Below are 15280 nucleotides of genomic sequence, written 5' to 3'. Positions count from 1 at the left end.
TCTGAGCTGGCAGTCAGCACAGAGCCCGACGCGGGGCTCGAACCCGCGAACCGCAAGATCATGACCTAAGCGAAAGTCGGACACTTAACCGACTAAGCCACCCAGGCGCCCCTGTTATAGCTGTTCTTTAATAAACTCTAATAACCAGTAATATTTTGTGTGCTTTCCTATGCTAGGTACTCCACATTAACTCAGTCCTCCCAGCAGCCTTTGAAGTAGATACTGTTACTTTGTTTCAGTTAGGAAGTTGAAGAACAGCAAGGATAAGTAAGTAGCTTGCCCAAAGATACAGNTACTCCACATTAACTCAGTCCTCCCAGCAGCCTTTGAAGTAGATACTGTTACTTTGTTTCAGTTAGGACGTTGAAGAACAGCGAGGATAAGTAGCTTGCCCAAAGATACAACTAGTAAGTGGAAGAACAGAGATTCAAACCCAAGCCGTCTGACTTTAGAACGCATGCCCTAACCATTACACAGTATTGCCCTCCTTTCTCCGCTGCTTTTTTTCTTTTTTAGCTTTATTGTATGATTGACATACAGTTGAATCATTTTTTTTTCCTGCAAATGGTCTTCTGGGATTTTGATTGGATTGCTTTGATTATGCAGATCAATTGGGGAGAATTGAAAATAATACTGAGTTTTTCAGTCAATGAACACTGTGTCTCTCTGTTTAGTAGGTGTTCTTTCATTTGTCATTATTTTGTAGTTTTCGGCATGCTATCTTAGACATGTTTCATTAGGTTTATACCTAAATATTTCATGATTTTTTGTGGTGTTATAAATGGTACTATTTTTGAAAATTTATTAAAAGTATATTGTAGGAAATTTTATTATCAGAAATTTCAGTTTCCAACAATTGCTTTTTTTTTTCTTTTTTGTACCTTGACTTTGATTCTGTGACCTTGCTAAACTCACTTGTTTGTTCTAGGAGATTGTGTAGATTCTTTAGGATTTTCTATGTAGGCAGTTTTGTCCTCTTGTAAATAGTAGCAATTTTATTTCTTCCTTTCCATTTGTATTCCCTTTATTTCTTTTTCTGGCATTCTTGCACTTGTTAGGACTCCCAGTATGGTGTTGAATAGTAGTGGTAAGATTAAACATACCTGCTTTGTGCCCAATCTTGGAAGGAAAGCATTCTTTCCATCACTATTCAATATGTTTTCAGCTGCAAGAAAATAATCCACATCAAATCCTCTGTCATTTTAGCCACTGCAACAAAACATTAAGTTTAGCTGTATGTTTTTGGGTAGCCAAGGCAAAAATGACTGTGCATGAAACTGAAGTCCCACCAGAACTTCAGTCCTAGGCTTTTCAGAGAGCTGGGAAGGAAGTTGATATTTTCCCCACCACTTTAAAGTCAAGAATAACAGCAAATGTGCCATGATCATACACTATAACCTGGATCCCCTGATCTTACAGTGCTGTTAGTCAGATTTAAAGAGACAGAAGAAATGAGTTAGAGGAAGAGCTGGGTATTCAGGCCATGAGGTGACCAGGGGAGAAGGTGACTCCCAGTGGAATCTGAGGAGTGGCTGAGGCTTTAAGATAATTATGCTTGATGGTAGATACCACTATAGACATGGGTATGAGTATATATACATTTTCTTGTAGGTGGTACAATAGACCTGCACCAATTAGCTATTTATTAACCCTGAAGACTTACAGGAGACTATCTAGACAACTGGGAGTGGAAATTACTCACTGACCATTTAAGCAAAAAGAGGATTTCAGGATGACTAGCTTTTCCCCATTCAAAAGGTCATAAGGACTTTGGATTAGAGTCTTGGTCAGGGAAACCCATATTGCAAAGTTCTACTGAATTTCTCTCTAAATATCAAGAGAACAGAGTAGTATGCACTCAGACTCGTAAAATGTGACTCTGCGGGAAATAAGCAACACTGTTTAACTGCTGATTCTCCCCCAGGAGTCACCTGTGACAGTGCTTGTTCACCTGCCATTCACCTGCTAGACTAGTCTTGATATAATTACTAAGTGATTTGAAAAGAAAAAAAAAAAAGACTTGCATAAAAATCAATAAAATATCATGGGAGAAATAGGCACCTAAGTTCAAGCCTTGTTAGAAGGCATCTGCTACTGCTCGTTATGGCCAGGTTGAAAGGTGGCACAATATTTGGTTTGTCCAAAGCACTTCAGAATACAACTGAAATCACACTGCTTCTCTGTGGTGGCCATTTACCAGAGATCATTGAAATACTTCTCAGTGGGATATTTTTGTGTTGTTGTTGTTGTTGAGAGTTTGCAGTTTAAAAGTATAGCATCCCTTTCCCCCAAGCAAAAAAATCCAACTCTTCCCAAGTCTTGCCACTGAACAAACATGTAGGTCTCAACAATTTACCAAGAACAATGACTTAAAACAACACACATTTATTCTATTTATTCATTAATTTATCTTATAGTTCTAGAAGTCAGAAGTCCAAAATGGGTTTCCACAGGGCTAAATTCAAATTGTTGGTTAAGGAGAGATTTTCTTTTCTTCATTTTAAGGTTTATTTATTTTTAGAGAGAAAAAGGGAAAGGGGAAGAGAGAGAACTCCAAGCAGGCTCTGTACTGTCGATGTGGAGCCCAACACAGAGCCTGACATGGGGGTCTAATTCACAAACTGTGAGATCATGACCTGATCTGAAACCAAGAGCTGGATGCTTAACTGACTGAGCCACCCAAGCACCTCAGGAGAGACCTTATTTTCTTTCTTTTTGCAGTCTCTGGAGATCATCCACTTTTCTTGATTCATAGGTCTTTTCCTCCAGCTTCAAAACCAGCAGTGATGGGACAAGTTTCTCTCATTTGCTGTCCTCTCTGTGGTTCTCTCTGCCAATGACCTTTTCCACTTTCAAGGACTCGTATGATCACATTGGGTGCATCTGGATAATCCAGGATAATCTTATTTTATTTATTTATTAATGCTTATTCATTTTGAGAGACAGTGAGAATGAGTACATCTGGGATGAGGAGGAGCAGAGAAAGAGGGAGAGAGAGAATCCTAAAGAGTCTCTGTGCTGTCAGCACAGAGTCTGATGTGGGGCTCGAACTCATGAACCATAAGATCACATGACCTGAGGCAAAATCAAGGGTTGGCCACTTAACCCACTGAGCACCCAGGTGTCCTGGGATACTCTTATTTTAAAATTAGCCAATAAGTAACATTAATTACATCTGCAACCTTAATGCTTCTTTGTCTTGTAACCTAACATACCAGGCCACCCAGGTGCCCCTGGGGGGAACATTATTCTTCCTATCACAGGGAAAATGGAAAGTGAGTGCTAGTGCTGATGGTTATGGAGTTTCTTTTTGGGAATGATGAAAATGTTCTAAAATTGATTGTGGTGATGGTTGCACAATTCTATGAATATACCAAAAACTATTAAGTTGTGTGCTTTGTGCTTTAAATAGACGAATTAGTATGGGATGTGAATTATATTTTAATAAGGCCAAGTGTGTATGTGTATTCAGTATTTCTAAAATCAAATTCTGTAATCTTCCTGCCTGGAACCAGCTCCTCTTCTCGAATTAACTAAATCTCAGTTAATGACACCTTCATCTATCAGGTCCCGCACACTTCATGGCTATTATCGATTGCTCTCTCTCCCTCATTTTATTCAGTCTTTTTAAAAATCTCCTCTGGGGGCACCTGGGTGGTTTCAGGCATTTAGTGGGCAATTTAGGCTCAGGTCACTATCTCGCGGTTGGTGAGTTCGAGCTCCTGGAGGCTGCTTGGGATTCTGTCCCTTCCTCTATCTCTCTCTCTCTGCCCTCCTCTGCTTGAAACAGGGTGAATATCTGAAAAACCACCAAACGCGGAATAGAAGCGAGGCAAGATTTTATTCATGGCAGGGCCAAACCTGATCTGATCTCAAAGAGAAAAATGCAGAGAATGGCCCCGAACAAAGGTAGTAGTGAGCTTAGATGGATTTCAGCAAGGCAGAATATGTCATTATTTAGTTAACCAATTACAATTTACAGCATTTCATGGTAGCCAATTATATTGTGACACATAGACGTTAGTTTTGGCGGAAACCTATCATTTTAAAGTTCTTTGTCTTAAGAGCATTTGAAATGACCAATCATAGTTAGACATCTAAGATACCGTGGGGCAGTGACTGTGTGACTTTTTACATGTTGGCCTTACCTTCGCCAGATCTTAGTAGAAGGGGTGGGGGAGCGTTTTACAACCTAAGTTATGTATAGCAAGCAGGCGAAGTTACAGAAGCGAGATGGGGCGGTTAGTAATTTCCGTTAACTCTAATAGGGAACTACATAAGCTTTTATCTCTATTTATGAAAGGTGAGTTTAAGCCGCACTTATATACAGTAAGCTTTCTGATATCTTATAAGTTGACCTATTACACTGCTCACTCTCTCTCGAAAATAAATAAACGTTAAAAAAAAAAAAAGCCCCACTGTTTTCATTTCCTAAATAGTTTTACTATAATAACCCTTCTTCACAGTCCTGGTCTTTCTTAACATGACTGGATCTTTACCCCAAGGGGGGGCAGGTTTTGTTTTGGCCTTACTACCTATTTGGCAGTGAGATGACATTTGTGGATCATTCTGAAACTGGTTATATTAAAATAGTTAAATGGTTTAAAAATAAACCTGTGATACATCAATATATGTGTGTGTTTACCACTGTGATGAAATCAAATGACAAGATCTAAGTGAGCCTTAATAACAACGATGATAATTCCAAATTAGGGAAGAGAATAGCTTGTATTTTGAGATATCTGCATCAACTGTGATGTGATATGAAAATATCTGTGATTTCTACTGGTGACAAAGGCACTGGTACTGCCGATGGTACTGGGGTGTGTTGCCAACACATAATTGAAGGACATGCTAAATTTCGGTTCGAGATCAGGAAAAACAGCAGTCAGCTGCCTCTCGGAGGACCACAGTCCCAGCCGCGCCCGCCCCTCCTGGCGTGTAAGCCAGAGAACCACTGAGCGGCGGGCTGTGGTTTCCTAGAGAGGAAGCACGTGAGGCGTGGGCGCCGCGGCCCTCGGAGTGACGCGCTTCCGGTCACGCCGCACAGGGCCTCTTTTTTGAGGTGAGTGGGGGGAGGGAGGGGTTCGGTCGCCGGGTCGTCTCTACTAGCGGCGCGCCCCTCACCACTGGAGGAACCTGCCGCCTTGGTCCCTGAAGCCGTGGAGGAGAGCGGCGGAGGGAGCTCGGGTGCTGTCGCTCGCCCTGGCGGATGTGGATGGAGAAGACGCCCCGTGCGCCCGACGCAGCTGCAGAGCTCTGCTCTTTGGGCCAGCCACTACCAACTTGGCGGCTACACGCCAGCTGCTGCTCGGGGTCCCCGGGGTGCAGCTGTAAAGGCGACCAGCGTGGGCTCCGCCTTCAGGGAGCTTTCAGTTTAGTGGGAAAGTCACGTAGTCATAAAATCTGACCAGTTCACTCTACCTGTTTGTAACCCAGTAGCTGCGGCCTGTTGCTTTTCAGTCCAAGACTAACTCAACGTGTGCATGGCGTTCTCTTATTGCAGCTTCCACCCCCTCGTTTTACAGCACACTCTCCTTGGCTCTGCTACGGCCTTCCTGGCTTTTCATCTCTAGAACATGCCTTTTTAACCAAATTCATTGCTATCCCTAAATGTTCCCATTTACAGTAGTTTCCCCCAGGCAGTAATCGCAATTGTAATCTTAATTATGAGAATCTTTGATTAATATTTGCCTTTCCTTTATTTATTTATTTTTTAATGTTTTATTTTATTTTTAGNTATAGTATGGATTGAAAGAAGAAATATATGTCACTTACCCAGTGAGCATTCAGGAAATGATAGCTGCTATTGTTACTGGCAGCAGGTTTGTTGGTTAAAAGGAGAGCCTTTGACTGGGCCAGGCTCACTCATGGTTCTCTTTGCTTCTTTCCTCAGCCTCTGCCCTTCACTGAGAGGGACCCCAGGTGATGGCTGCCATGCTCCTGAACGCCTGGCACCAGGTGAGCTGTGACTCCCTCAGTTCAGCCTTTGAGAGATCTAATTTGAAGGAATGGGTTATGAGAGGGATAATTCTGGCAAGACTGTTAGCCCCAAATCAGCAGGAAGGCACCTCTTGATTCTCTCTAGTAGGACTGAATGTTGGGGAGAAAGTTGATGGTGAGGGGCTGAGCAGCCAGAAACCCTACAAGCATTGGCTGGAGAAAGTTCCAGGGAATCAGAAGTACAGCCTCCTGTACTCCAAGGATCTCTGCTAAACTGGAGGGCCCCAGGTTCATTAGGGGCCCCCAAAGAGGGATCTGTGAGAATGAGGGACTTGGGCTAGTGGTAGTAATATCCACTGTTGGTGCGAGTGATTAAGATCAGTAAAGTTGCAAGACTCTTGGGAGGTGGGAGAAGAGGGCCGGTAGGAGGAAGATAAGAAAATGGGTCTATATCATTTGTCCTTCTAAAGAAAGAAGTTTGGGCTTTATAATCAGGGAAAATATAGCCTCCTTAAGGTCGGTGCTGCTGACTAAGATGAGGCAGCAGACTATGATATGGAAAATCTGCACTAGGTAAAATCTGCTTTAGGGAAGATCACCTGAGTTTAGGGATCCCATCAGGCCTCAGTGGTTTTGAGTCAATCTCTTAAACTCTTTGTGTCTTAATAGACTTCATCTGTACAGTGAACATTAAGTACCTTAAATTTGTGGGACCAGGAAATTGATTTCTTGAGTTGTAGTTCACTTTTGGACTGGTGCTTGCTATGTGTTGCTTTACCATTTCCTCATCCTGGGTCTTATCCAATGACTTAACATCCATGAACAATATCCCACGTCCCAATCTTGGACTTCTGACATCTGGCAGGTCTCTTTCCTGACTTTAATTGATACAGTATCTTCCCTATAGCATCCACCCTCTTCTGATCTTCTGTAAGTACTGGTAGCACCATATCAGTCCTGACCACTCAGTTTCCAGATTGCTGAGCAGTTGTTGACCTTATTCTCCCTTGATACCACTTCTAGAGAGGCACCAAGTCCAGCTCCTCCTGCCTGCTGTCTCTTCCATTTGTCCCTTATTTTGTATTTCCATCATTCAGGATTTGTCATTCCTTCTCTGGGATTTTGTTGGCAGAACATTCTAGTTAGTTTCTCTGTGAATAGTCTTGTGCCTCCCTCTCACTGTGTGCTTGTCACCTGATGCAGTTCAGTTTCCTGAACTTGGATTTTATCCTCTAGTCCGGGGTTCTGAAATTTTAAAGTGCTCCAGAATCACCTGGAGGCCTAATTGAAGCAGAAATTGCTCTCAAGTGGGCCCTGTCGGTTTGCTTTCCAAAAAGTTCTCAGTTGATGCTGCTGCTGCTCTGGGGACCATGCTTTGAGAACCACTGTTAAAGTTAGTGGTGACTCACTAAGTCATTGAGTTGACTGGGTCAGATTATCATTTAAAAATAATTTTTTAAAGTTTATTTATTTTTGAGAGAGAGAGCACAAGTTGGGGAGGAAAGAGAGCAAAATCCCAGTCTCTGCACTGTCTGAGCAGAGCCTGATGTGGGGCTCAAACTCACGAACTGTGAGATCATGACCTTAGCCAAAGTCAAATGCTTAACCAGCTGAGCCACCCAGCTGCCCCACAGGTTATCATTTTAAATTGATGATTGTATGTGCTGGCAGAGGATGGATTCAGTGCAGGACAGCCTGGAATTGGAGCTGTTTAAGTGTCCTCAGCCATTGAAGTAGTGTACTGATTGTGTGATGGTGAAGAAGAGTCAGATTGTAGAAATACTTATGCAGTGAAACTGGTAGGATCTGATTAGCAACCGCATGCTAGATATGAGCAGTGGTTGGGGCAAGTAAGTCTCAAGTTTCTAATGTAGGAGTCTGGGCTGAAATTGCTACTATTAACTGAGGTAGGGGAACAAAATTGTTGCTCACTGTGCCAGTTAGTTTATATGATTTAGAAAAGGAGTCAGTTTTGATTGGAAGATAAAATTGGTGTAGTTGGTGGGTCAGACATGTTAGGTCACCAGGGAGTCTGAGGCAGTGCTGGAAGTAGTGGAAGGTGGGCATCTGTAGAATCCGTTGAGGCACAAGAAGGTGGGAGGATATTCTTTGCATGTTTAGGTAACCAGTTTGATACCAAAGTTTATGGAGTATAGAGAGAATCTAAACCAGATGCTAGAACTTTCTAGGAAGGTAGAGCCTCAGGGCCATCAGAGAAGAGACTGGGGCTGTTGAAAAATCACGAGGCTTGGTTGGTAGAAGCTATTATAGATTGTCTTGGAGGTATAAAGAAAAGCAGCTAAAAGCTGTCCAGCAGCAATTTGATTCTAGAAGCGTATTCTCCCAGGAAGTCTGTCAGAATAAACTCCAGGCAGCATTTAAGCTTTCTCTGCTGGACGTTCTTGAGCACAGGCAGGATAGTTCAAGCACAGATGGGACTTAGATGAGACTGGCTCATCAGAGCAAACCATGAAACTGTTTTTGTTAATATAGGCTTGGGGTATGGGGCAGAATGAGCATATCTGGGAACAGATGGATTAGCTGGGAACTGAGGCAGTGAAGGAGGAAACAGGTGTTGACATGCCACCTGTGAATGGGTATCTAGATTGATTGAAGCTAATACCCATTTGTAGGTGTGACAGTAAGAGATTAAAAGTAGTTACCAACCAAAGAAACTGCTTTAGGAAGTTCAATCGATGGGAGGCTTTCTAAGGTTTTTGAAATGTTACCATGTTTTATAATAGTACATTTTGTGTCCTAATGGAAGCTCTTCTGTTAGAGAAGTTTCAGATTTTTGGTTGTAGAAAGTCATTTAATGGTCTAACATCCAGTTCTTTGACTTTTTCTGATTAGCCATCCCTAATAGCACCCCTCCCTCATCCTGTACCCTGTGACATGCACTCTGGCCCTGAGTCAGAGAATTGGCTCTGGGGCAGCAAGAACTTCTTGTTTTAGGAGCTGGTGACCTTTGAGGACGTGGCTATCTACTTCACCCAGACAGAATGGGCTGGTCTTTCTCCTGGACAGAAGGCCCTGTACAGAAGTGTAATGCTGGAGAATTATGGGAACTTGACATCCCTGGGTAAGGCTGCTTTCCTCCTGGGACTCAGATCTATGCTTTCCTGTTTCCTTCCTTGTTTTCTTCTAATAGGCTGGATGTGCGGTATGGGGAGGGAGTGGTTATCTCTGGTATCCTCCACTATGTGCCTCTAGGGCTGAGACTGAATGACCCACTTCAAAGGTTGGCAGGTAGGGAGAGATCTTGAGTTAGTTTGGTCCCAATGTATGGAATTGCTGTCCCTGGTACGAGTACATCCCATCCTCCAAGCGGCTCTGCGCAGTAAGGAATACAGAGTTTCCATTGCCGGAGTTAAATTCTTAGCTTGTCTAGGGAAGGGTGTGACCCCTTCCCTGTGTTTGCATATGTCTTGTAGGATGTCACTACATTACCTACTCTTTAGTAGAAGGGGTCACAAATGCTGTTTCTTCTTGATCAGAATCTTGGTTTTCCCCAATCCTGAACCCTCTTCTATGGATCTTACTCTTATGGAGACTCTTAGGGTTTTCCTTCTGTTGACACAGCAGACACATGGCTGAAAGGTACCACTTTCTCTTCTTTTCAGGATACCCTGTTTCCAGACCTGCCATGATCTCGCTTCTGGAGGCAGGAAATTTGCCTTGGGGCCTAGAGGTGCAGGATAACCTGTCTACAGAAAGGACCAAAGACATCTGTAAAGGTAAGTGAGACAGGTTTAGAACAGGCATCTATAGAGCTTGAGAGAGCAGTGTATTTTATAATGAACCATGCTGGGAAGGATTTAAATAAAACAGATGATTTCTCCTAATAGGTAATATATGAAGCCTTTCCCTTTAATTTTAACTCTTATCAAGATAACAAATTCCTCTTAATCATTTCATGCAATTTTTGAGTCCATTACTCTTTTCTGACGTTTAGCATTTCCTATTATAGTAGTTCTTCTTTGGACAGAGTAGATTTGTTCAGGGGCAGTTTTCAGGACTTGCTGAAAGCTTTGTTTAAGAAGTTTTGGATGGTACATGCTATGGAGACAAATGTAAAGAGCTGGGGGGAAAATGTGTTAAGTGCTGGTGTTGGTATATAGTAGTGGGCTATGGGAACACAGCAGAAGGAGAACTTGGAGGAATTCCCGTGTAGAAGCTCAGGCAAGCTTCTTCAGTGGCAGGCTGTGTGTTCCAAATTTGACTTTTTACAGTGGATCCCAGGTGGGAGAAAAAAGAAGGTAGATTACCTGGCCTGAGAAAAGGGTTAGAGGATCCAAATAATCATCGTGAAACTTTTGCAGTTTAAGGTGCAGGACAATCACCTGAGGAGCATATTTAATTTTATTCTATTATTTTTTTAATGTTTATTTTTGAGAGAGAGAGAGTGAGAGACAGACAAAGAATCTGAAGCAGGCTCCAGCCTCTGAGCTGTCAGCACAGAGCCTGATGGGTCACTCATACTCACAAATGCAAGATCATGATCAGAGCCGAAGTTGGACGCTTGCTTAATGGACTGAACCACCCAGGTGCCCCAGTGGGGAGCATATTTTAAAACGGATATTTCTGGAGCACCTACAAGTACAGTATTTGTCTCTCCTAGTAACCAGTGGAAGAGCCTGAGGTTTAGGCCTCAAACCTAAGCGAGACTTCCTAGAATCTGGGGCTGGCAGAGTCTACAGTATACCCTGACCCCCTTTACTCAGCCAGCGATGTAGATGAATATAGTGCGGTGTCTTAACCACCCAGCTTTGTGTGAAAAATCTAGATTGCAGAGTTTGTGGTGGACCTGAGGGCTCTGTCCTAAAGAATTTAGGGCATGGGAATAGGAAATGACAGAGCAGGTAAAGCCAAACATGCAGCAAGACCAGTGACCCATGCCACAGTCAGTTTGCCCTGAGTGAAATGCCCATATTTGGTTGTGTTTGAAAAATATTAACATAGTATGTGCTTTGGATTGGCCTGAAAGAAATTGAAGGAATAAAATCTTGTTAAAATATATGTCAAGAGTTAACTTTTGAGTGAGTGAATTGGATGGGGGATAGTGGCAGTGCAAAAATGGAAGAGGAAGAGTACCTGTGTGGCTCAGTGGGTTAAGCATCCAACTCTTGATCTCAGCTCAGGTCTTGGTCTCAGGGTCTTGAGTTTGAGCCCAGTGTTGGGCTCTGTGCTGGGCATGAAACCTACTTAAAAAATTAAAAAAAAAAAAAAAAAAAAAAAGGAAAGAGCATGTGTGGAGGTAAAATTGACAGATCTCATCAAAACTTGGCTATCAAAGAGGAGAGCTGAGTCAGGTAACACTGGGAAGTCATGATATAAAAGGAGCTTTTTAATTCATGTGAATTCAGATGTGAGCATAGAGTCTGAGGTTCTTTAGAATATGTATAAGTGGATGGCCAGAGCAGGCCATGGAGAAGGCAAGTGCAGAGTCTGAGATAAATGTCGGGTCTACAGGTATGAATGTAAGTGTACTCTACCAGAGTTTTAATCGAAATGACACCCAGAGAGAACAAAGAGATGAATCTTAAATGTTAAGGTCGTATTTAATTTTGAGAGAAGGAAGAGAAATAGATAGGCAGAGGAGGGTCCCTATGAGGGGACGTGGAACTGAGGCCAGGGGCAGGAGTTTCAGGATAGGTATTTTGCACAGAGGGAGAAGGAGATGACAAAATTGCGGCAGCATTTTAGATAAGTTTATTTTGGTAAGTTTAGAAATGAAATATAAATGTATCAAATGTTTTTCAAACTTTTTTTATTATGAGCCTCAGTAGGTTTTACATTTTGGATCAAAACCCTCATTATGTACTCTCAGACTGAAGTATCAAGAAACAATATTGACCTTGGCATTGCAATGTATGTGAATACTGTTCTATGTTAGACTAGTGTATTTCATTTAAAAATTGTTTGATAGTTACACGATGTCAATTTCTCAACTAATGAGTAGGCAGTTTGATAAACACTACTATAAGAAAAAGTTGGATGTGAAGGGAAGATTGTTAAGCTCCAATGGAATTAAGTATCTGCAGAAGGAGGTTGGCGATGAAAAGGAGGGATGATATAGCTGGTAGAGTAGTGTAGCAGGGGAAGGGGAGGAGATGGCATCAGAGCGACTGGGAAGTGTGAGACTTGAGAGGGCAGTGGATAGCTTGGGACCAGTGGGTGTGGAAATGGAAGGGAAAGATATTGAGGCTGCTGTATCTGGGCAGTTGTGTTCTTTCAGCAGGAAGGTGGGGGTGATGGCTGGAAGCCTAGGAAGGTGGTTGCTTGGAAGAACTGCTGTGGGAATTCTGATCCAGATGAATTGCAGCGTTTAGGGTAGCAGGAAAATAGAGTGTTTTGGTCATTGATTGCTCAGTCCTGATTTTATAAATGAACACCGTGGTAGCAAGAAGGAGGAGGGGTGTGAGAGCAGACCACCAGGTCTCTGTTGTCGTGATCACTCTTTTCCAGACTGCTGGTTTTCCCCTTTGCTTCAGTCAGCCATGTCTCCTCTCCCACTGCTTTTCTCCTAAGGGCTTTTACTCATTTAACTCATACTCAAAGGATGAACTTGATTAATGAGCAGATGAGTTCCAGAAAACCCGGATTAATGTTAAAATTAGTCTAACATTTTGTATAAAATAGATTGGTTTAAAATTAGGTAAAATGGCATCCAGTCTTTTGGAACACAAATGCCATTTTATAGGTGGCTGTTTGTCTTCCTTTTGCTAATATGAGAAGGACTACTCTGCAGTCTTGATGTATCTAAGTAAACTGTATTCTTCCCTTTCCAGATAAAGTCTCTACATGTTTCCCTACATGTTTGAGATTCAGACTTTTGTGAGAGTCTGATGACAAGACAGGAATTACCTGCAGTTTTAGGGTATTCATTGACATTTGTGGACCTCTAGGGATGATGTCCTGCAGTTAAGAACCTCTGAGTGTGATTTTTTTTCTTTGTCTTGCCACAGCCTATTATGCTCAATGTCTCCAGTCTTTTGGGACATTTGCAGAGTATGAATTTTTTAAAAGAACAGTTCATTCATCATCTTTGTATCCTGACTCTCTACTCTTGTGCTTTCTGACTCAGTCTTGCCAGCCCCCAAGGTCACCATTTGCTCTTGGGGCCTGTGCCTTTGGTATTTTTGTAGGCCTTTAAATATGATAAGGTCAGAAGATAGAGAACATTTAAAAAAGAATGGAATGTGGAAAGCTTAAGAAGCAATCTGATGTGTGTTGTGTATATTGATATCCTGTTTCTCTCGACTGTTCTCTGTGTGATATTTGACACTTGCATTTTTGTAGCCTGTTCTTGCTAACAGTCCATTGTGGGGTTTGGAATAGTAATCTCTAAAGGCTCTATAATTTTTGATGCTATTTTGTTTCTAGCATAATTCTCAGGTGGCATTTGTGTTTTCTGTTTGTTGTGTTAGATACTGAGACCAACAATGACAGTGAGTCCACATCACCACAGGGGATTTCTGAAGAAAGAGATGTCATGTTGTCACATGGTTTGCAGAAGAGTATTCTTCATGGAACCACGTTTCTAGAAACCAGTGAACTGGAGAAGCAACAGGAAATCCCCACAGTGAAAAATATTAAAGGAAAGGTTCCAAGAATCCACTGTGCAAGGAAACCCTTCATATGTGAGGAGTGTGGGAAATGCTTCAGTTATTTTTCTTACTTTGTTAGACACCAGAGAATTCACACCGGGGAGAAACCCTTTGAGTGCAGTGAGTGTGGAAAAGCCTTTAATGGCAATTCTTCATTAATTCGGCACCAGAGAATCCACACTGGAGAGAAACCCTATCAGTGTGAAGAGTGTGGGAGAGCCTTTAATGATAATGCAAATCTGATCAGGCATCAGAGAATCCACAGTGGGGACAGACCCTATCTCTGTGGAGAGTGTGGAAATAGTTTTACTAGTAGCTCTGAGTTTGTTATACATCAGAGAATCCATACTGGAGAGAAACCTTATGAGTGTAATGAGTGTGGAAAAGCTTTTGTTGGTAATTCACCACTGCTTCGACATCAGAAAATCCACACTGGAGAGAAACCATATGAATGTAATGAATGTGGCAAAAGCTTTGGAAGGACTTCTCATCTTAGCCAACATCAACGTATTCACACAGGGGAAAAGCCTTATTCTTGTAAAATATGTGGGCAAGCCTTCAATTTTCATACGAAACTAACTCGGCACCAGAAAGTCCACAGTGTAGAGAAACCGTTTGACTGTGTAGATTGTGGAAAAGCCTTTAGTGCTCAGGAACAATTAAAAAGGCATCTAAGGATCCATATTCAGGAGTCTTCCTCTTTATGTGCTGAGTGTGGAAAAGTCTTTACTAGCAAAAGAAATCTTCTTCAGCACCAAAGAATCCACACTGTGCAGAAACCCTATGAGTGTGTCAAGTATGAAAAAACCTTAAGGACTTCTTCCAAGCTAGGTCATCATGAGTGTGTCTACCCTGGAGAGAAACCTGTCCTGGACATTTGTCATTTTGGCCTCCCAGAATTTTTTACCCCCTTTTACTGGTAATAGTACACTAAATTTCCTTTTGGATTTCATCTTCCACTCTAGTAGGATGTGTGACGCAGGCCTGGCTCAGCCACAGATTCCTTCTCCTCAGCCACAGTTATTGGTTCAGATGTCAGTAGTTTACCCACGATGGTCCAATTGGAGTCCCAGGACTTGGTATGAATTAATAGGAAGAAATGCTTTTCTTTTTTTCCTTAGTCTTAAAGTTGAGAGGAATTCTTAGATTCTTGTGACAGAATGAAGTCAACACAGCCAAAGAGAAATCAGAGTTGAAGAGCAATCACCCTGGAATCTTCTGTTTGAATAACTGCTTAAGTCATATCTGAAGCCAGAAATACATCTGGGGTTTTTTAATTCCAGTAACCAATACATTTAGCTTTGTTTTTGTTCTGTTGTGTTTTTTTGTTTTTGCTCAAGCAAGTTTAGGGTAGGTTTTCTTTCCTTGCAAGAGGTCCTTACCAGTGTAACAAAAATCTTTAGGGATAACAAATCTGATGGAGAAGTGTTTTGTGTTTCAGCATTCCCTGTGATCGTTACAAGAATGGAAAACCTGTTGTAATTCAAGATCATGGGCTGCATCAGGACACCAGTATATAGAAGTTCTATATTTGAGGGGCACCTGAGTGGCTCAGTTGGTTGAGTGTCTGACTCTTGATATCAGCTCAGGTCATGATCTCACAGTTCGTGAGATCGAGTCCCAGGTCAGGTTCTGCACTGACGGCATGGAGCCTGCTTGGGATTCTCTCTCTCCCTCTTTCTCTGTCTCTCCCTTACTCTTTTTCTCAAATAAAAACTTTAAAACTT

General features: G+C 42.1%; 1 protein-coding gene across 1 annotated transcript; it reads left to right on the top strand.

Moving 5' to 3' along the window:
* The first annotated feature begins 5001 nt into the window (after nucleotides 1-5001).
* On the top strand, nucleotides 5002-15280 carry LOC144225174 (uncharacterized). The gene is made up of 5 exons (XM_077756350.1): nucleotides 5002-5065; nucleotides 5897-5961; nucleotides 8899-9025; nucleotides 9567-9680; nucleotides 13374-15280. Exons 2-5 carry the CDS (start codon nucleotides 5929-5931, stop codon nucleotides 14474-14476), a joined length of 1377 nt encoding a protein of 458 aa, XP_077612476.1. The 5' UTR covers nucleotides 5002-5065; nucleotides 5897-5928; the 3' UTR covers nucleotides 14477-15280.

Source organism: Crocuta crocuta, unplaced genomic scaffold, assembly GCF_008692635.1.
Source record: "Crocuta crocuta isolate KB4526 unplaced genomic scaffold, BGI_CrCroc_1.0 scaffold388, whole genome shotgun sequence".
Classification (NCBI taxonomy): Eukaryota; Metazoa; Chordata; class Mammalia; order Carnivora; family Hyaenidae; genus Crocuta; species Crocuta crocuta.
Note: the sequence above shows the minus strand (reverse complement) of the source record. Positions and strands in the feature narration are given on the sequence as shown.

Coding starts and splice junctions, on each gene's coding strand:
- LOC144225174 (XM_077756350.1), top strand. CDS start 5,929: ATGGCTGCCATGCTCCTGAACGCCTGGCACCAG. Junction 5,962..8,898: donor TCCTGAACGCCTGGCACCAG/GTGAGCTGTGAC, acceptor TTCTTGTTTTAG/GAGCTGGTGACCTTTGAGGA. Junction 9,026..9,566: donor TGGGAACTTGACATCCCTGG/GTAAGGCTGCTT, acceptor TCTTCTTTTCAG/GATACCCTGTTTCCAGACCT.